The 22,680-nt window shown below is 35.9% G+C and overlaps 1 protein-coding gene across 10 annotated transcripts in view; it reads left to right on the top strand.

Annotated features, from left to right (window-relative positions):
- The window catches only part of LOC124399932 (ERC protein 2), a 214,991-nt gene that overhangs the window by 2,389 nt on the left and 189,922 nt on the right, over nucleotides 1-22,680 (top strand). For 5 of the 10 annotated variants that reach the window (XM_046871281.1, XM_046871279.1, XM_046871277.1 and 2 more), the window contains exons 2-4: nucleotides 2,641-3,613; nucleotides 8,760-9,185; nucleotides 20,281-20,352. In XM_046871281.1, the coding sequence (XP_046727237.1) occupies nucleotides 2,951-3,613; nucleotides 8,760-9,185; nucleotides 20,281-20,352 (1,161 nt within the window). In that variant the 5' untranslated portion in view covers nucleotides 2,641-2,950. The remainder of the gene's footprint in view (nucleotides 1-2,640; nucleotides 3,614-8,759; nucleotides 9,186-20,280; nucleotides 20,353-22,680) is intronic. The other 5 variants (XM_046871284.1, XM_046871283.1, XM_046871280.1 and 2 more) reach the window with 1 other exon arrangement.

The raw sequence follows: 22,680 nt of genomic DNA, 5'->3' as shown, positions 1-22,680 counted from the left end.
TTAAAAGGTTTTTAAAATGCTTTGAGCATTTTATAAACTGTTGATCTCTTGGAAATTTCACACACAACAATATCTAGAGCTTACACAAAATGGTGTGAAATTACTCAATAGTGCTAAAAAATATGAATGCCCATCTGGTATTAACAGCCATGTCACAATCACTGAGATATAACTAACTGTTCATAGTTTTAACAGTGAAAGAATTCAAAACAGAGAGTGTAAAAACCTGTAAATTATAAAACATGAAATTACATGTTTAAGATGTTAACGTAAATACAAGTAAACTTAATATTTTTTTTTGCTTTATTGCTTTATGAAAACTATTCCCTACATTAGTTTACTAGTATAGTCCACTTGACAGAGTGAATGAAAACAAATGAGTGAATTTAGACCCTAATAAACACCTAATTACCCCCTAATAACCTGCTGAACGAGAAAGAACAAGAAACAAAACTATAGCTGACATACAGTTACAGCCATTGATGAAATCAACTGAATTTAAAGATTTGAAAATGTTTTGTTTGACTTGACTATTTTTGGAGATCAGTGGTTGCTTTAGTTGGGCTCTTGGCCCTTGGCACTTTAACATTAGTTTTTCTCTGGCTGTTGTAGCTGTGCATGCAAAGCACATTTGTTATGACAAGAAAAGTCAAAAGAAATTGTAATTTAGAGGTTTTGGTAAATATAATGGTAGGAACTTATCTTTGATTTTATGGGTGATTTCTAATTCATTTCATATTGTTTATGATAGTAATAGGATTTTTCAAAATAACTTGACAAACAATTAATAAAGATTTTAAAAACATTTTATTCACAAAACCTTTAGAGCTAGGGTATAGAAATAAAGTTTCACTGGTTTGTAGCAAGTGAAGCTGGTCATGCTGTTTTGGGGTTGTTTAATCATTCTCTGCTGAGATATTAATACATTTTATGCGTTATATTTTCACTTGATTTCATCTTTGGCTTTGGCTTTGGCTATAAGTTATGTTTCTCTGCTCTTGTTTCACTTTCCTGCAGTGATTCTGCTTGTTCACAGGTGTTAATCACTAAAGCTTAATCCTCATTAAATTAGTCAATTAATTATCTCATTAACTTTATCACTGCTTTAGTGTTACTTATAGAATAGAATAGAATAGAATAGAATAGAATAGAAATTCACAGTGAAATTCTTTCTTTGCATATCCCAGCTGGTTTTTTTGGAAGCTGGGGTTTGAGCACAGGGTCAGCCATGATAAGGTGCCCCCAAGGGCCCAAGAGTGGCAGTTTGGCAATACTTCAGCACTCTTTTGTGTGGACACACGTAAATAATTTTTTTAAATGTAGGATTTTTCTGTAGGATTAAAGGGTTTAAATGTGTGAAATAAAAAAACACAATTTGAAAATGTATTTTATCAATAATATACTGTAAAATTTATTTCTGAAAGCAAAAAAACCAAAAAAAACAGTAAATTACTGGCAAACCTGCTGCCAGTATTTTACTGTAAAAATACTGTGAAACCTAACAGTCAATTTCCTGTTGTTTGTTTTGTGGGTTACCATTGTGTAGGAGAGTAGAGCCTGTGTTTAAGTTTGAGGATAGACAGAGAAATAAGCTATTATGTATTATTATATAAAGGCAGTATCTGTGTAGTTCCTGATGCAATGTTTCTTCACAAATTTCAATTGCACATGAATGTGTGTTGCTGTAATCTGCAAGAGTTTTGACATAAAGTTTCAATTTAATTAATACTTTTAATGATTTTGCATTCTGTAAGTTTTTTCTCATGGTACTAACATGCTCACATTACTTTCTTCAATTAAAATGAGCTAACGTGAGCTGACAGTATTTTACTGTTCATCAACTGGACAATTTTTTCTTTACAATGAAGTACAATTAAATCTTATTTTTTTACGGTTGATTTTTGGCAACCACAGCTGGCAGATTTTTTACAGGATTTTTTTTTTTACAATGTACATCTTTACTTAATTTAAAAATAATTATTTGAATGTATTACTTAATTTCTAATCATTTGCACTGTGCTGCTGCAACATGAATGGCTGATTACTGGATGAATGTGGCGGTGATGAAAATGTGTCTCTTAATGTTAGTTGGCTTAGGGGGCAGCAGTAAAACCTTTAAAATAACTACCCAGCCATTCAGATTATTTGCCTAAAATCTTTGTAGAAACAAATATGGTTAACAGCTAGTATCTTCTCAAGCATACTAGCTACATCTGATAGGACTAATAGCCATTCTAAAGCACAAGTGTTTACACTTCATTTCATCCCTCATGAATCCCACAACATTATTTATTTCCCATTTGCTATACAGAACAGGCAGAACATAATGTTAACGTTCTAGAGTTCTATGATTTTGGGCCTATTTTCAAATATTTTGTGTCAAATTAATCAGCAGTGTGTGAATAATAATGATATAATTAACTATAATTGGCAAATCTCTCTAATAGTCTATTTAAAGTAATGTAGATTATTCAAAGCAGTTGAAAATATACAAAATTAGGTCACTGAATTGTACATGTGAATGACCAAATCATGGCGTTAGTATTTGATATCCACAATAAGTTACATATATTGACAATCTGTTTTCTTTTGCTTACTTTCATTCTCTCTCCATTTCTCTTTCTCTTTCTCTCTCTGCAGGTTATATAACAGAAGGTCTGAGGTCCTTAACTACCAGGCTGTCAGTAAGAAAGACCTATATGCAGCTGCAACACTAGTTTATCACATCGTTTGCAGAAAATTACACGTTTACGTTAACGTTTTCATTAGGGTTAAGTGAACTAATCAGATCATGCCAAACTAGACTGTTGATGACAGTTTAACTGGCAAGCATTACAAACATTTAACAAAACAAAAATGTTTCCTTATGATAATGCTGCATTCAAAAAGAAAAACAAGTGAGCAAGCTTTAAGGTTCATGTTGCTACAGCTCTACTAGTTAAAAACTCTAATGTATAGTGCACAGTCAGCTAGCCATGCTGAGGCTAATCCATTGCATTCCCCTCAACTCCATTCTTCTCCCAAAGTGGGCCGACATCGGGCAAATGCTGGCAGAAAAGGCAGTGAGTGTGGAGTTGGCAGAAAGACCCTGTCAATGGAGAACATCCAGTCCCTCAATGCTGCTTATGCAGCCTCTGGCCCTGTCTATGTGAGTGATTATGAGGCTATAGCCTCCACTGCCTTCCCAAAAGGCACTATGACACTGGGCCGCACCACAAGCCATGGAAAGGCTCCCAACATAAGCAGTAGTGCCAGCATTAGCTCATCTTTGGGGCATCTTCATTTAGATTCAGTAGCATATGCAGATCATGGAGCCATACGCCTCCTCCCACAGCACCAGTGGCCTTCTTCACCACTGTTACGACAAGCTGTGCGAGGTGTAGCCAGAAGAGAAGGAAACCCCCTGATAGAGCATCTAAGAGAATTGCAAATGGATAACAACATGTTCCGGAGAGAGCTAGATTTGAGAGACAACACTCTTAGTAGTTCAGTCAACAGTATCAAAACCTTCTGGAGTCCGGAATTAAAGAAGAAACGTGGCATAAGAAAAGAGAGTGTGTCAAAGGTGGCCATGGTGAAGGAGCAGATGAGTGCAATGAAGGACAAGAACCAGGTAAAAATCCACAAGGCTGCATGTACATAATGTATAAAGTGAATTAATATCTGCATGCTTTATTTATTAAATTTTTTTCAGTTTCACCTAAATTCATTTATGGTATTTTGCAGACAACCCTGTTGACATTTAACAATTTAATGGTGAAGATCTTTTGACAGATTAATGATAAAATAATTTAACCTGGTATGTGACCCAATAAGGAAAAAGTCTCAATACTTCCTAAATGCACTTTACCAGGTCCTTTTTTTGCATTTCACAGCATCAGTTAGAATACACATGGATGCAACAGAATTAAAGATAAAAGGTATGATTTGCTGGATTGCCAGTCATCAAATTAACATAGATGGTATCAGAGTGGTAAAGCAAGTAGCATAGGCACCTCGTAGCTCCAGAGTCTCAGGTTAAATTCCGAGCTTGAGTTATTGTTTTAAAAGGTTTGCTTGTTATCTTTATGTCCACATGGGTTCCCATGAGTTTTTTCTCTTTTCCTATCTCATCCCAAAAACATGACAGTAGGTACCCTGGCTATGTTATATTTCCCTCCTGTATGAATGTGTGTGTATGATTCTATTCAGGCTGTATGCCCACTTCACATCAGGTGTTCTTGGATTGAACAAACAGCTTTTCAGTGTTTATTTTGCTCTCTAGCATTAGCAATAATTTGAGTCTTGACTCAAAAGGTATTGTGGTAAACAGAAATAGTGCTTATAATTTGGCTTTGTTATATTACAATTTAATTTAATTCAATATTAATTTATTACAACAATGCATTTACTTTGATTCAAGCACATTTCAAAAGATGCATAGCATTAACAGGCTCAAGTTGGCCAGCTTGAGAAAGTTTCTCTGTCCTGTAAATCGGTGGAGAGCACGAGGGAGAGATGCGCCATGTGTTTGCTCCGTTTTGTGTTTTTATGTTGTGTTTAATAAAGAGGAACCTGATTTAAATATTATTACATTGTCTACAATCTGATATTTCAAATGTGCAACAGTATGATCAAGGTCAGTAAAACCCAAATCTTAACTAGTAATTTAATTGAATTTCTGCTATTTACAAGCGAATTAATGAGTTTTTAAACTCATAAATCAATAATAAAAATATTGCTAAATTTGATCCTTAATGCGTCTAAACTTCAGGAAACCCTTATACTTAAATTCCTCTCTCACAATAGCTCAATCATTCTGTATTGCTATCTAATGTAGCTGCTGAATATTAAGACTTAAGTTTTCGAAATGCAAAGAGCACAAGGGGGTAACAGGTGTCAGCTCAAACTGCACTGAGTCAAATAGGCACTTTGTGCTGCTCTGATAGCAGCCTGTGCCAAGCTGCATGTTCTCTTTGTATGTTGCCATGGCAATTATTTCCTGAAACCTGGTATTTTACTGGCATTCTAAAGTAGTGAAGAACTTTGAACTGTTATTGGTACATATTGTGCTACTGAGATGTGGGTGGCTTGATGATTGTAATTTTGTCCTCCATTCAGCACACAACTGGGCATTGTTGTGTTCCATAAGGCATACATTATTGTTCAGCCATGCCACCCTCTGTATAGACCTGGGCATGCTCAAGATGTCATTTACAGTATTAGGCTTCCCCTTAGTTAGTTGTGTACTGGTATTGTGCACTCAGTTAAGCACACCTTTGTTGTTAAAAACAAAAGAATGACGCTCTTTTAATGAAAAATTTTCCTAAAATGTTTAAGGGAAAAAACCTTTCAGTAGCTTAGCTGCATTAGTGTGCAGCGGTGTGCTACATCTTGATATAAAAATATTTATCCACTCTTCCTTGCAGAAACAATCCAGATCTAAAAATTGTAAGGACATATCCTGTCCACAACCTGTTTCAGGCCACCCATACATTTTTATTTGCATTTAGGTCTGGGATCTGGCTCTGTCAAATCTCTGATTTTCTTTCGGGATGTTTCTTTGTTGATTTAGTATGCTTTGGGTGATTGTTGTGATGAGATTCTGTGACATACAAATTCCTTTAAATGTTCAACTAACGATCAGATAATCTGCAACAGCCTTCAAGAACTTTGCTTTCCAAAACACACTATAGCAAACAAGCAGGCTTCCCAGAGACTATTGTACATTTCCCAGCAACAGCGTTCACATCAACCTGATTACTAATTGCCCAGTACTGTTCACTAATCACACCCACACTAGTAACAAAACACTTATTATGAGATATATATATAGTATATAGAAGCATCAGTTGTACTTGTCCTTTGCAAAGTAAAGCTCAAACTTCCGCTGTACTCTTGGATTTGCTTCATTGTTTGCACCTTGTTTGAACTTTGCATGTTTTTGGGTTACAGCTATGGAATTTACTTTGGATCAGTCATCCAGCTTGTTTTCATTAAACTGCTCCCTGCATTTGAATCTGTCTCGACTCACCTGCTGTGACATGTACTATGCTAGCAGATAGTAAGTTTTCCACTAAACTGGCTGTTTTAAAAAATAATAATAATTATTATGATAAAAGCTTCAGTTCTGACTGTAGAAAACCAGCCCTAAGAATGCTGCCACCCCATGCTGCACTATGGGCATGGTGTTATTTTGGCATTGCCCAACAATACCTTTTGGAATTAGGGGATTATTATGGGTCTTGTCTCATATTTTGCTCAATGGCTTGAAGTGATTCAGTTGGCTCTGGATGTTTATATTGGATGTTTTTGTTTATCAGTATCTTCTACGTGCTTTGTAGACTCTTTGTGGACCATGGCTTTTGTATATGAAACCAAGAAGGGGCAAATAAAATGGACCAAAAACAGTTGATCTTAATTTGGGGTTACTTTTGAATATGAAACTGACCACAAGGTTACTGGTACCAGCCATCAAAAACATTTTCTCAGGTAGTATAACTATATTGTTTAATTAAGCCTAGTTAAGAGTTCTGTAGTAGTAGCAGTAGTGTAAGTGTTAAAATGTATGAGAATTTAACTTAAGGAATGCTATACATTTAGGAAAGAATTTATCTTGTATTTTAAAATTATTGTATCTTGAAAATAATGTATTTCTGGATGTACAGAAATATTTCTGGGTTCAGAAAAAAATCAAAGTTGGAAAGTATGAGAAAGAAGAGCTCGTCAGTGTCCGCGAAAGTTATCAGAGAACTAATCTTGCTTTAATATCCATGCACAACTCTTAAAATAGTAGTAGCTGATTTGTTATAGTTAATATAGTATATTTTAAAAATAGTTTTTTCATTCAAGAGAGGAAACAAAATGCTAGATTTCACAGTTACAAAATAATCATTAGTTATGGACCTACATTTCACAGGACACAGAATTGACTATGTCCCAATGTTTGCATGTGGGAAGGTCACTAGACATTTTGAATCTGTTATTCTCACTTGAATTATTTTTTTTTAAGTAGCTAATTAAGTAGCTTCTACCTACTTTGCCATGACTCATTGTTTGTCATTCAGCTAGACTGTCACAACAATGATCTGTATCCTTGTGTATATATATATATATATATATATATATATATATATATATATATATATATATATATATATATATATATATAGTTTCGATAAGATTACTCCTTAAGTATTATAGGAATTTTATTATAATATTATTGTGATTATTAAAGAATACACGTTTTTAACTAGTTTTTTTAATCCAGGGGCATGCAGTCCACAGTGTATACTGCAATGCAGGCAAAAATATTGACTGATAAAATGAATACAATAATGTTTGTTTCGGTTTCCTCCTGGTTCTCCAGTCTTCCTGCATGCATTACAGCGGGTGGATTGTCTATTCCAAATTGCTCCTAGGTGTGAGTCAGTGTGTGAATGGAACCCTGCCATAAGCTGGTTTGCATTTAGAGTAGCTTGCAACCAGTGCTCCACTGTGGAACCCATTGCTTGTGCCAGAGCTCGAAAACGACAATCAATATCTCTAAGGGAGATGTTTATAACAGGTCTTTTTTTTTCATTTAATCTAAGAACTATTTAAATATCCTAAATTTTCAGTATGTTTTTGCTTCTTGATTGTTTTTTCTACATCTTCTATAAATTCTACAGTAAAACTATCAAATGATGAAACAGCCATCTGCTGCTTATTTAAATACTACAACGTATAGAAAAACTAATTCTCTACAAATTATTATCCTCTGTTTAATTTGTAATTGTTTTTTTATCATTATTATTTATTTTAAAAAGTATTTCAGTACATTATTTTACTTTTACATTGCCTAGAAAAGCAGACACTCACAAGATGTGAAATACCTTAAGCACAGTAAAATACTAACCCCATCTGTTGGAAAGTCTGTGTTCTGCAAAAAAACTCATTACAAAACTAATATTCCATGATAAGACTACCTGTCAAGGTATTTCAGGATGTAATGCAGTCCTGTGTTGACTGCATTATACAGACCTCTTTGTTCTGTAAGCATACTGAAGGGGGTTCAGCACAGGTCCAGTGATGTCCTTCAGATGGCCAAAACTAGCTGATGGTGTAGCATTTGAAGCAAAAGGATACTTCACACTGCTCCAATGATCTACTGAACATATGCATCAAGAAAGGGGGTCAGCAGAGACTTTCTTCTGGTCAGCACAGACTTTAAGACAGGCATGTGAAACACAGTCTGGGCCTGGAGTGTTTCTTGTCTTTTGTTTCTTGAAGACAGATGATTAGCAGGAGGGGGAGGAGGGGGTGCTGTATATGTTGATTGGTAAGGACCCATTTCAGCTTTAATGATCTTGGGTCAAGCAAATGTTAAATGTAAATTTAAGATTTCCCTTCACTGGAACTAAGTGACCCTAACCTGTTCCAGTTTAAAAAAGCCCCTTGCACAAAGCAAGCTCCAAGGAGACATGGTTTGCTCATGTTAAGTTGGAAGACCTCCACTGGCCTGCACTGAGCCCTGAACTAAACCCCTCTAAACACAACCTCACTAATGCTCTTGTGGCTGAATAGCTACAAATCCCCAAAGCCATGCTGCAAAATCCAGTAAAAAGCTTTTGCAGAAGAGCCGAAGTTATTATTATAGCAAAGGGAGACTAAATCTGGAATGGAATGAAAAAATACTTATGCTCTTTTTTAGGCTTGTGGATGTTTCCATGTTTGTTGTTTCATCTATCTGTCTGTCTATCTAGTAGCTGAAGATTAATGTTCCATATTCTACTTTCCAGCACCTCCAGATGGCCATCCACGCATTACAGGATGAGCTCTGTTCTCAAAAAGACTTGAATGACCTCCTGCAGCAAGAGAACAGTACAGGCTCATTAGGTTCACCTTCGGACCATTTCCCTTACCTGGAGCCCACAGAGGACAACTTTCATTATCTCCAGGCTGAGCATGAGCAGAAAACCAAGGAACTTTTCCTCCTTAGGAAAACTGTAGAGGAAATGGACCAGCGCATTAAAAAACAGAAACATACACTGAACACTCGAGATGAATCCATCAAAAAGCTGCTGGAGATGCTTCAGGAAAAGGGTCTTACCAGGTCTGGGCTGCCTGACGATGAGGGACTGAAGATATGTCGTGCTGAGGACATGCTGGGCCATCTGGGGAACATTCTAGAGCAAAAAGAGAAGGAAAACAAACATCTAAAAGAGGTGAGCCATGTGTGGAAAAAATATTTAGATTGGTACAAAATATTCTAATTTGAAGCATTTGTTACTACTCAGTAATACTTCAATGTACCTAATCCAACCGATCAGTTAAATATCAAACCGTTGATTGATTGGAATAGGTATGATGGGAGAAGGGATAACTTCAGTGCTGTGCAAAAATATTGTATTATAAATAATGTTTGTTACAAAGCCAATAAATATTAATGGCCCAAACAGAAGGGGCAAAAAAGATCAGCATCAAGATGTGCCGAGCTGATAAGACATGCAGCCGATTACTTATGCAAGGCACTGCGCTGGTTTAGTGGTGAGAAAGTGAAGATGGCACTTGTGATAGCACAATCTTATAGTCTTCTGTGATCTCACGAACATATTCTTCAATTTTCTAAAAGGATCTTGGATAAAGTGATTAAGAGGATACAAATAACCTTACTGTCAAGAGGAGGTTTATTTTTACCCTGTAAATCTTCTCAGCCTGTAGTGTCTTGCCTTTGTAAGGAGGTCTGGGACATGCATAAATGAAACTGTGTGTGCCAGTACGAGCTGTTACTGATTTCTCACAAGTGCCACCTCAGGTGCAAGAACTGTATAACATATTTCGGGAAGTGCCATCTCATAGCCTAGCATTAACCTAAATTACAATGTTTGTGTTGCTTATCTGGAGCACGATTGCACGTAAGGTAACAGTTACATGCGCTTGCTGCTTGCTTGAACAAGGCCTTTATTTCTCAACTGCTTAAATAATTGTAAGTCGCTCTAAATAATGGCATCTACCAAATGCTATAAATATATAATCTATCTATCTATCTATCTATCTATCTATCTATCTATCTATCTATCTATCTATCTATCTGTCTGTCTGTCTGTCTGTCTGTCTGTCTGTCTGTCTGTCTGTCTGTCTGTCTGTCTGTCTGTCTGTCTGTCTGTCTGTCTGTCTGTGATGGTAAAATTCAGCGATTTGCATCGGTGCACCAGCATAAAAGATAACGATGTGATGCTTTAATTTTAAAAGGTGTGCATCGGATGCAAGTTGCCATTTGTATCTCGATGCACCATTTGTAACATATTTGCTTCAGTAAAAAAATCACTTATTAATAGTAGAAGCTATATTTTTATTATTTAGAATGTCACCAATAATTTGTGACTAATATTTGATATGTACATTGATTTCTTCTCACTTAACTGTTTCTGAAGCGTTTTCTCTTAGCACCACTGCTGCTACGTGAATTTGACGCTTTACAAAACTGCAGAGAATGAGGCGTGTCCTGAGAGTCACATAGAATATAGATTGACGTGGCAGAGGTAGAGCTGCATCTTCCTAGAGACAAAACAGGAAAGGAATGCCTGGTATTTGCACCTACCTACCTACCTACCTACCTACCTACCTACCTACCTACCTACCTACCTACCTACCTATCTACCTATCTACCTACCTATACCTACTTACCTACCAGCAATTGTAGTTATTTAAAGTCACAAGATGGAATTTTGCACTCTCTGGTGGGCTAATACTACTGGAAGCAAGTTTGGAAGAAGTTTTCCTAGCATGCATTTGTGCTGCGCTCTACTGCAACTGTTAATTTAAAATGTTTTGAATGTATTGACTAAACAACCCATAACTCAACAAACCACAACAAAGGACTAAATTATTAGAATACTGAATACTCCAAAACTGTATGCATTTTCATGTTTGTGTTTGCCATAAACACAAATCTAAAATGATTCCATATACCTCATTACTATTTATGCAGTCACAGTGAAAATCATGGAAGGACACATTGACAACAAACAGCTGATTGCAATCAAGAGCACTAGTTGCGGGTTTGGTCTAACTGTGGTTCTGCCAAGTTTATGAATTTCTTGAAAGTTTTAAAGGAATTGTCATTGATGTTTGTGTGTTTGTTGTGGCCGCCTTGGCAGACATTTAATGTGGCAATTAATGAGAGAACATTCGAGAGCAGTAATTACATCTTTGATACCCCTTTCCCTCCAACCCCTTTCCACAATGTCTGCTCTCTTTTTGAATACAAAATTGGCTTTGTTAAATTTTAAAATAACCAGATTATGTAGAATAATTAACAGTGTAACTGGGTAACAGTATGCTATAATTAATGCTGTGTTTTAGATCTTAAGAAAAGAATCCAACCATAAACTCTTTAAATGTGTGTTTTCTGAAATATGTGCAAGCTGGTGCTAATTTGTCAGTAAATTGGGGTATTTTTGCTATTCCTATTAGCGGTTAGAATTTATTGGTGGTGTGCCGCAGGGACGTCATTGGGAGACATAGCACAGTCCCAGTGCTGTTTAAAAAAAGAAAAAACAAATGAAGGAATTTCAAAATATAAGGAACTGTTTTCACTGTGCCCATAAACAAAAGAGCATGTTACAAAAAACATGTATGAGAGTGTCTAGATGATATGGCACAAGAGCTGGACAGACTTGAGAGGTGCTGTATCATGCTCTTAAGTAATAAAGCAAGGGCCAAATCCAAATGATGCTGCTATCAGTGGATAGTTGACAACATTATATTTAAATGAATGTAAAAAATAGACCAGCATAACTGAAAAAAAAAAAAAGTCTAAAAGATGAATATATCTTGACAGTCACTGAATGCCACTTGCTGATTATAAAGTTTAATCTGCAAGTTATTCAAGGTGGATTTTTTCCTTTAATATGTCTAGTTAAAGCTGTTGCTTAGTAACTGTCTGCTGATGGCCTTGTTCAAATAGATATCTGTCTGTTATCAAAATCATGACTTATAATACAAGTTTGTGAGAAAAGGAATTTGGATGACTCTAATATTTAAAAACATAGTACAATTAATATGATACCTGTTCCTGCCTCTAATTACATGTAGCACATTTGTGTGTGAATTGAATAGATGCATTACTGGATACGTAGGTGAATTATTAACTGGCCAAATTAATATTATGTCTAAAAATGTATTTTATGTGTGGTGCTAAATATTTGTAGTTCTGAATGGATTCCACTATAAATAATAGAGATCTTCATATATTGACCACTGTGTGGCAGCATTTGATCAATTTAGGGTAACTTCATTTTTTTGCATTAAGCGACTACAGGTATTCGTCGACTTACAACCTATGCAACTTACGACCACTGGACTTTACGCAATCGTAATTACACATTCCACAATCGCTAGCCGCAGCGTATGTTTGTTTTTTTTACCAGCTTCCGGCAGTGCGTACCAGCTTCCGGCATCATTTCACAGTACTGTACATATAGCCTACTCTACTTACGACTACCTGTCATATATATTCAATACAATAGCTGTATTATTGGTACTGCCATTTTGCAATGATATTAGATATTATTATTTTGTCTTTTTTTATTTATTTTTAATTTTTTTTTACCAGTTTTAGCAATATCTACAAGCATTCCTAAACCATGATGCAATAGAGATCAGAAGATATTTGTATGCCAAAAATTATGATAAAATATTGTCTTAAAAAAAATTTCACTGGAAAACACAGCTTCAAAGTTTGGTGCAGTGTTCTGCTTTGAACTTTAAATTCCTCTCTTCGTTGCTCCTCTGCTGATATCCTGCTTTCAGCACATCTTTTCATTCACCAATCAACATCTGAAGAACGAAGTATATTTGCACAACAAATCCCAGAGCAACCTGTTCCAGAAGGAGTGTTGCACTGATCTGGATACAGTGACCCAACCCAAGGCTTAAGTTGAACTCCCATGCCGAAAAACACCAAAAGTAGTTTTGGATCAGTAGCAAAGTGTGATTTCTGTCAACAATTCCCATATCCACTGGCCTTTCCCTTGGGTATGTATGTATGTTTTCTTTTTTCTTTCATGAGTGTGAAGGCAGGCATGATATGTTTGTTTCACACACACTCACACACTTACCCACACATATAGACTAAAGTGGTTAAAGTGGATCCAGGAGCTGAGTGACTTTAGCCTGCTGTAGGATTTTGGTGGACTGTAGAAAAACACTTTTCAACACGCTTGTCTGAGCGTGTGCAAAAAGGGCCTGAGAAAGGTAGAGGCATGCAAAGAGAGCACAAGTGTGTCTGGAAAATGTTTTGGAGCAAAGACTGAGAGATGTGTTACTGGCAGACGTCTGTTGCTTTCATTGTAATGACGAATGATTTGAAATACAGCAGGATTATTTCTACAAAATGTTCTAATTAGTAGACCTGTAGTATATAAGCATCTGCATGCTGTGTGGAATCTGTTGTAAATGTAGAATGCTTGAGAGTGTATATAGATATAGGAATAAAAATGACAGTATCCACGATGTCGGAGATTTGGGTTACTATTTACATTGTATATTGCTAAATTAATGTATTAATTATGAAAACATATCCTCAAGTTCACCACAGCATAACCTAAAAAAATGCAACAAATATGAAAACCTATGACAAATTAAAAGAAACACATCAAACTTAATTAGAAATTTTAATTGGATGTCCTAATTGCATATAAAATGGTGTTTCTCAATGTCAACAACACACATCAGCCTAAGATACCACAGCAAGTAGTGGGTTAATTAATGTATACAGTAGCGGTACATATGAAATCATCTAATGCTTTTATTTATGTAATAGTCATACACCATATGCAATCAGCAATTATGCATATAATGTTTAGTGACTTACCATTTCCATTTTGAGTTAATATTTGAATAGTGTTTGGAATTTTTTTGGCTATTAATGTGTTTGCACTTCTTTCAAACTTCATGTTTTTTTGTATCTCACTTTACCTCTCAGGATGTAGAGTACTGCTTTTTCTCAAGTGATCTCCCTTTTTTTTGTTGCTGCTTGTGTTTTTCTGGGGTTGTAGTCTTTTTTGGTTTGGAAAGTCTCACAGTGCTGGCAGCAAGGCTGATACACAGTGCAGAGGTAAATGTCTCATTAAATAAAAGCTCTCTTTGGGGCTTGCCTGAGCCTTGTTTTTCTCGGGTATAACCTTGATGTTCTTGGGAGAAGTGTGGTTTTCATTTTGGACTGAAATTTCAGTTCCGCTTCAACATGCTCAAATGAAGGAAATGTGGGAACATCGAACATGTCAGCCAAGCTGGCTATTAGTGTGTCTTATTCTTTTATCAAGTCCAATCTGTTCACAGTTCTCTTTTTTTTCTGAAGTTTGTTCCCCTACACTGGGATACTTTTACTCAACTCATGCCTGCATTGAGAGGTGGAACATTTACCATTTCATTCTTACTAACCGAATTCCAGGAAAAATTATTAATCTGTTACACAAGCTGAGAGGCAGCATGTGTGAAAGATTGTAGGAGGGCTTGTGATTGCAGTGTGTGTGTGTGTGTGTGTGTGTGTGTGTGTGTGTGTGTGTGTGTGTATTTTGTATTTAAAAAAAAGGCACATCTCTGCTGGATCAGCACATTAACTTTGTACCTGCTTTCAATGCCTGCAGTTGAAAGCAAAAATCATTTTCTTCTCTTCTCTTCTTCTCTTCTCTTCTCTTCTCTTCTCTTCTTCTCTTCTCTTCTCTTCTCTTCTCTCAGAGATTAACAGTAAGATTTATATTGGAATAATGGGTTTCAGGCTTTATTTATTTTCTATCATTTTTAGACAGATTTCTTGAAAAAAATAATAGGAATTAAGAAATAATCCACTAATGAAGTTTTGCTGTGAATGTATAATTAAGTAGTAAATACCAAATGACAAATATATACATATACATGCTCCTGAGGCTGTGCATCATGGTCTAATGCTTGTTCAGTACAGAATGGATAAGGGTATTAGGTGTTTTTCATATTCTGAGTTTAAGATGGTAGCTGATTATCATTCAAATGATTACTATATATTATTTTTATGTTTTAAACAAATAATGTATTATTTTTGCAGCACAATAAATAATTGTATATGTTTTTAGATGTGAAAGATTATTCTGTGAAGATATATTTGGTGCCACCTTTTTTAAGTAAAAGACAATTGTTTAAAATATATATTTCAATGTATATATATATATTTAATTGATTGTTTTTTAGATTTGGATTAGTCTCAAGATTCTTTAGGTTTCTGGTAGCGCTGGTCAAAACAGGCCTACACACACAGATCCCCAAAAAAGTGGATTACCCATGTACAAAAACACAGCTTTTCCTCTTCCTGAAGCTCTCTCTGCATGTTTTTGCTGCAGCTTCTTTGAAGACCGCTATGACAAGTATAATCCGTTTGATCAGGATAGGTCAAAGCCTTTCTGACGGGATTTAATCCTCTCTCTACTCCTGTGCTATAATGGCAGATACATCAAACTATGCTGCTCAATCTTTACCAATTCCTTAAACCTGAAAAAAGCTAGAAGGAATCCTAAACAACAAGGTCTGTACCAGTTCTTGCCATCATTGGAATAGGCGGGTCAAAGTCTACAGGGACAATTGAGACCCCAGAAGCCGAACTTTGACCTTAAGGTTAACAAGGTTTTGATCGGTATATCAGCTACTTAAATGGTCTAGCATGGTAAACCCTTGTAATTCCTAATAAAAGGATGAGTTCATGGCCTTAGGAAAAGTAATGGGAAGAAAGCCTTCACTGAAAGCTAACTACTCTTTTGTAAGCTTACGTTTTTTCTAGCTTAGAGTTTATTTAGGCAAACTAAATACCAGAGGAAAGACACAATGATGTTTAAAAGATCTCAGTTTTAAAATGCATCCCTAAAACAAAAAAGAACAAATCTACCTTATTTCAAAATTTGATAGGAAGCAGAATACTTCTTTATAGGTATTTTATATGTATATCTATATAGCTTTGTAAATAGATTAGTATACAGTAGACCACTGATACTAACTCAGTTATCAGTCTCTACACATTCATTCATTTAATTACCACATTTTTGCTCTTCCCTATCGATGAACTCTGCAAAACATGTGTATTTCAATTTGTGTGTGTGTGTGTGTGTGTGTGTGTGTGTGTGTGTGTGTGTTCTGCAGAGTGTGTGAGTTAAGTGGAAGGGATTTCAAAGTCTTCTTTGAGCTGCTGACAAGTGTAGTTATCTATAGGGCAACTTTAGATCCTGGCTGTCCGTCAACCACAAGGAGGTGAAAGGTCATTACCTATAGTGGTGTGTCGCACAAATGGAGCCAGAGAAAGATAGATGCTGATTTCTGGCTCACTCCAGCCAGCGACTCCCCACCACTTTTTGTGAATTAGTTATACGTATACCAATCAATGCTAAATCATTGAAAAGTATCATTTCACAGTGGCTGCAGAGAAGGTGATGTTTTACAAACATTTGCTAAAATGATGGCTTTTACCTCCTAGTGAGTAACTGCACATAATACATATTCTACAGACACTATACTAATTAAGCCTCATGCCTCAATCATCAAGCTGTCAATGATTAGGAGGGTGGTTTTCCTGCACCAAAAACTGTGCAGGGATATGGGCCTTTCAGGACTGGAGCCTGGACTGAAAGAATCCCTGATAATCCAGCATTAATTACATAACATGTAATAACCAATAAACCAATTTATACTACAGACCTTCTGAAAGCTCATGTCTCAAAATCTAATTTTATTGCTAAGTTTATATTAAGTGTATTTAGTAATTCATTCACAGTGATTCCACAATGATGTAAAGCTAATAATATTTCAGATTGACAATAAGGCTGGAGTGTTGTTATTTAATAAACAAGACCCATTGCTGATTTAGAGACATTTATGTAATTTCTGGAAAAAGTCCCAGGTTTCGGTGCTTGATAACTGTCATTAAGTTTACCATCAGCCAGTTTGTAAACCTTGTTGGCAGCTGCAGCAAAAGCAAATCAACATATGAAGAACAATAAACCTGAAATTTACTTGAAAGCCAACTATTTTTTAGAAAATGGTGATGCCAATTCTGAAACAAACCAGTTAGTATGAGTAAGTAAATAATTTAAGTATAAAACAGCCAATATTATTCCTGACAAAATACTACTAATTTAAGTGAAATAATGTGTTCTAGGATGTAATCTGAAAGAGAATATAACAAATCACAGTAGTTTTAAGAGCATACAAATAAGTTATTGCAATATTGTCATTTAATTGCAACTTTTACATACAAATTACATGATGTATGATGATAAACTTCATATTATTCATAAACGACCAAAGTAAATAGCAGGCAAAGCATTTGACATTAAGTCAACAATTATACATGTAAAGTTAAACAACAGATACATAAACACAGGCATGAATGCAGTCTAGATTAGCAGTCTAGTGTAGATTAATAGATTAGCATTATTTTCCTAAAATGCATTAAACCCCTCTTTACAATGTTGGCATTACAAATGTCAAATATATATATATATATATATATATATATATATATATATATATATATATATATATATATATATATATATATATAATTTGTCATCCTTCACTATTTATGATTGGCTGATGCTTTAAAATAAAACAATTATGCCAACAACACAGCTGATCTAAAATTGTCAGTAAAAAGGGGAAAGGCAGGGAGTGACAAATGAACTGACCGACATATTTTCAGTATAATTTTCAAATATATTTAAAAAACACACAAATGACAGTTCAGACCAGAAACACAGCCCGAACCGTCCAGGTTAAAACAAGATGGGCGGCAACTATATCTCTGTAAACCAGCAGGTGCATGAATTTATTTTATAAAGAGCAGGTGTACTGCAAATGTAGCTGCTTATTGTGCGTGTATGTGTGTGTGTGTTTGTGAGTGTGCGCAAGCTTGCATGAATCACATTAATTATTGATATAGGCGGACAGACAGATTGCACATTTGCCGGCAGCATGTGTTATGAGAGCTAGAGCACAGTGACCGTTGACAGAATAAGAGTAAGCGTGATGCTAAGAGACAAGAGACTAACAGAGAGAGAGAGAGAGAGAGAGAGAGAGAGAGAGAGAGAGAGAGAGAGAGATGCACCTGTAGCTGTGCAATGAGGAATCAAAGTGCTTAGCAGCATCAGTGTAAGAGAAAGAGGGAGAGACAGGGGAAAAAAAGAAAAGTAAAAGATGATGTGAAATAGAGTCTGAAGAGTAGACCCTGAGCATATTTGTCAAGAGTTACACAGTGTGAGTGTGTGGGTGTAGCAGAAAATTGGAACAGAAAAATAGGGTGCTGGTGTTTGAAGATGATGAGCAGGCAAGCTTGTTTCTATCGTGTTCCTCCTCAGGAGCTTCATAGGAGAAACCAACAGACAGATCCACCCAAGAGCAAAGCTTTACACAGTGTCATTGACATGAAGGTAAGAGCATTAGCATTAACATTGTTGACCTTTGTTTGACTTGTTTGGCATATTGATGATAGTATTACAGTTGAGACTTAGTTCAAACTAATATTATTTTTATACGAAAGAAAGTTTTAGTAACGTGTCTCAAAATAAACAAAACTCATCCATGTTATGATCTTTGGATTAGTTAAAATGCAATGTCAAGATAAAGCCACTTTAGAGAATTGAAGGATTCAAAGAGGAATCAGAAATGGCTCAGGAAAGAAAGAAAGAAAGAAAGAAAGAAAGAAAGAAAGAAAGAAAGAAAGAAAGAAAGAAAGAAAGAAAGAAAGAAAGAAAGAAAGCGGTCTGTAGATCATTGGATGTTTGCAAGGTGCCAGTAATAAAAAATTCTAGACTGCCATGAATAGCTGAAACAGATGAATATCATTGACCGGGCTAACTAACTACAAAGTGCTGGAATCTGGCTTTCTTATACTTCATGACAGCTGTCATGTTTCCTGCTGTTAATATAGTGAACATAAATATAGTTAGCATTGATTAAAGTTTCTTTTTGAAGATTTTAAAGCTTGAAAAAAGCAGCACATTGGTGCCACACGTTTCTTATTAATCAAGGACAAGATATTAATTAATCATCTTCAATCCTTAGACTTGCAAAAAACTACAAAAACTATTTGCTAACACAATTCACCAAAGACTAGTAAACGAACAGAGGACAGTTTGATGTCTGTCCATATGGTACTGCTTGCTAGTGAAGGCCAATGGCAGGAAGAGCTCATGTTGCTCTGCTTAAAGAGAGCACACTTATTCAATTTGTTTCAAATGTCACATATGGAAGCTTTCACTCTGTGTGCTGACTTTGAAGTGAGTGCAGAGCTGTGAAAAAAAGGTTACCCACTTCACACACTCTCACTTACACCCACACTTATACTTCCACACAGATCTGTGGCAAATGTTCTCAGATCTACTTAGATGCCTGGGCTTTAGGTACATCATATCATTTTTAAAGGGCTTCTGTCTGTGCTCGTTAAACACATAAACACAAAATCATACAGATGAGTCTGGAAGCACAGGGCTGCATAAGAGACTGGTTTCTATGGTGATGCTTCAGTAGAGCTTGTGTTATGTTTGGTCTTATGTATTTTTTTACTCACTCACATGCATCATGGATGTAGTTACATTTAATATTCATGGATCTAAAATTGTCAGTAAAAGGGAAAGGCAGGGAGTGACAAATGAACTGACCGACATATTTTCAGTATAATTTTCAAATATATTTAAAAACACACAAATGACAGTTCAGACCAGAAACACAGCCCGAACCGTCCAGGTTAAAACAAGATGGGCGGCAACTATATCTCTGTAAACCAGCAGGTGCATGAATTTATTTTATAAAGAGCAGGTGTACTGCAAATGTAGCTGCTTATTGTGCGTGTATGTGTGTGTGTGTTTGTGAGTGTGCAAGCTTGCATGAATCACATTAATTATTGATATAGGCGGACAGACAGATTGCACATTTGCCGGCAGCATGTGTTATGAGAGCTAGAGCACAGTGACCGTTGACAGAATAAGAGTAAGCGTGATGCTAAGAGACAAGAGACTAACAGAGAGAGAGAGAGAGAGAGAGAGAGAGATGCACCTGTAGCTGTGCAATGAGGAATCAAAGTGCTTAGCAGCATCAGTGTAAGAGAAAGAGGAGAGACAGGGAAAAAGAAAAGTAAAAGATGATGTGAAATAGAGTCTGAAGAGTAGACCCTGAGCATATTTGTCAAGAGTTACACAGTGTGAGTGTGTGGGTGTAGCAGAAAATTGGAACAGAAAAATAGGGTGCTGGTGTTTGAAGATGATGAGCAGGCAAGCTTGTTTCTATCGTGTTCCTCCTCAGGAGCTTCATAGGAGAAACCAACAGACAGATCCACCCAAGAGCAAAGCTTTACACAGTGTCATTGACATGAAGGTAAGAGCATTAGCATTAACATTGTTGACCTTTGTTTGACTTGTTTGGCATATTGATGATAGTATTACAGTTGAGACTTAGTTCAAACTAATATTATTTTTATACGAAAGAAAGTTTTAGTAACGTGTCTCAAAATAAACAAAACTCATCCATGTTATGATCTTTGGATTAGTTAAAATGCAATGTCAAGATAAAGCCACTTTAGAGAATTGAAGGATTCAAAGAGGAATCAGAAATGGCTCAGGAAAGAAAGAAAGAAAGAAAGAAAGAAAGAAAGAAAGAAAGAAAGAAAGAAAGAAAGAAAGAAAGAAAGAAAGAAAGAAAGCGGTCTGTAGATCATTGGATGTTTGCAAGGTGCCAGTAATAAAAAATTCTAGACTGCCATGAATAGCTGAAACAGATGAATATCATTGACCGGGCTAACTAACTACAAAGTGCTGGAATCTGGCTTTCTTATACTTCATGACAGCTGTCATGTTTCCTGCTGTTAATATAGTGAACATAAATATAGTTAGCATTGATTAAAGTTTCTTTTTGAAGATTTTAAAGCTTGAAAAAAGCAGCACATTGGTGCCACACGTTTCTTATTAATCAAGGACAAGATATTAATTAATCATCTTCAATCCTTAGACTTGCAAAAAACTACAAAAACTATTTGCTAACACAATTCACCAAAGACTAGTAAACGAACAGAGGACAGTTTGATGTCTGTCCATATGGTACTGCTTGCTAGTGAAGGCCAATGGCAGGAAGAGCTCATGTTGCTCTGCTTAAAGAGAGCACACTTATTCAATTTGTTTCAAATGTCACATATGGAAGCTTTCACTCTGTGTGCTGACTTTGAAGTGAGTGCAGAGCTGTGAAAAAAAGGTTACCCACTTCACACACTCTCACTTACACCCACACTTATACTTCCACACAGATCTGTGGCAAATGTTCTCAGATCTACTTAGATGCCTGGGCTTTAGGTACATCATATCATTTTTAAAGGGCTTCTGTCTGTGCTCGTTAAACACATAAACACAAAATCATACAGATGAGTCTGGAAGCACAGGGCTGCATAAGAGACTGGTTTCTATGGTGATGCTTCAGTAGAGCTTGTGTTATGTTTGGTCTTATGTATTTTTTTTTACTCACTCACATGCATCATGGATGTAGTTACATTTAATATTCATGGATATAAAATGCAGTAGATTTAAAGGGATAATTTGGATAGGATAATATGTCAATATTCATGAATTGGTGCATGTTTAACAGACAGACAGACAGACAGACAGACAGACAGACAGACAGACAGACAGACAGATAGATAGATAGATAGATAGATAGATAGATACTTTATTTATTCCAATCGGAAATGTACATCTGTTAGCATTAAATTAGCTGTTTTTTTTTTTTTTTCCTTTCTCCTTTTAACCAAAATCAATGAACAATCACTTTGTCTGATTTTGTGACTAATTTCTCACTCGGAACTGCATCTACAAAGGCCTTATATTCTGAAAACATTAATGAACTACACTTTACTGTTTTTAAATATTGTTACTTTTAGTACACTCAATATACACTTGTGCAAATATCTAGAACAGAACACCGGATTAGCTTCTAGCTTCGTCGAGGCATGGAGTTTCTGGAGCTGCTGCTATCGCAGTAGATACGACCTTCGAACCAGAAAGACACAGCTTACATTTGACTAAAATGTTTTTGTTTTTATACTCAACTAAAGTGAAATAATGAGCATATTTCCACTTTGAGAAACTCGTCTTGCTCTCGCCTTGACTTGCCATTACTGCTGCACAGTCCTGAATAAACGGTAACACGCCCACAGTGCGTCTTCTTTGTGTTTACAGTGTATATAGTATACAAATAGTAGGAATGCTGACTATCACTTACAATGAAATATTAGATGTGCATTGTTAGTTTGGTCAACTGTGGTATAAAAATTTGCCTAAAAACAACTTATAAGAAGTGAAGAGAAATTCAGCAACAGTGACCTTGCACACTAAGTTCCAACACACTAAGTATAAAATCAGGCTTGCTGAAAATACAAGCTGCTGAAAGGTGGACTGGGTGTGGATCATAGGCAGAAGGCAAGTTTGTGGAATATACCAGTATGCTAATGGAAAAAGAAAATTGCCAAATTGGCACAAATTCACACAAACAAACCCACACATTTTTGCAAATAGATCATGCACTATATAGGGAAAAGTGTGTAGACAACTGACCATAAGATTGTGCTCTTTGAACATTTACTGCCCAATTTTCTATTATAAGAACCTTCACTTTTCTAGGAAGATGTTCCAGAATGAGTTACGCTGAACAGAATGATGT

Source organism: Silurus meridionalis, chromosome 17 (assembly GCF_014805685.1).
Source record: "Silurus meridionalis isolate SWU-2019-XX chromosome 17, ASM1480568v1, whole genome shotgun sequence".
Classification (NCBI taxonomy): domain Eukaryota; kingdom Metazoa; phylum Chordata; class Actinopteri; order Siluriformes; family Siluridae; genus Silurus; species Silurus meridionalis.
The sequence above is the reverse complement of the archived record's forward strand: the minus strand, read 5'-3'. Positions and strand labels throughout refer to the sequence as shown.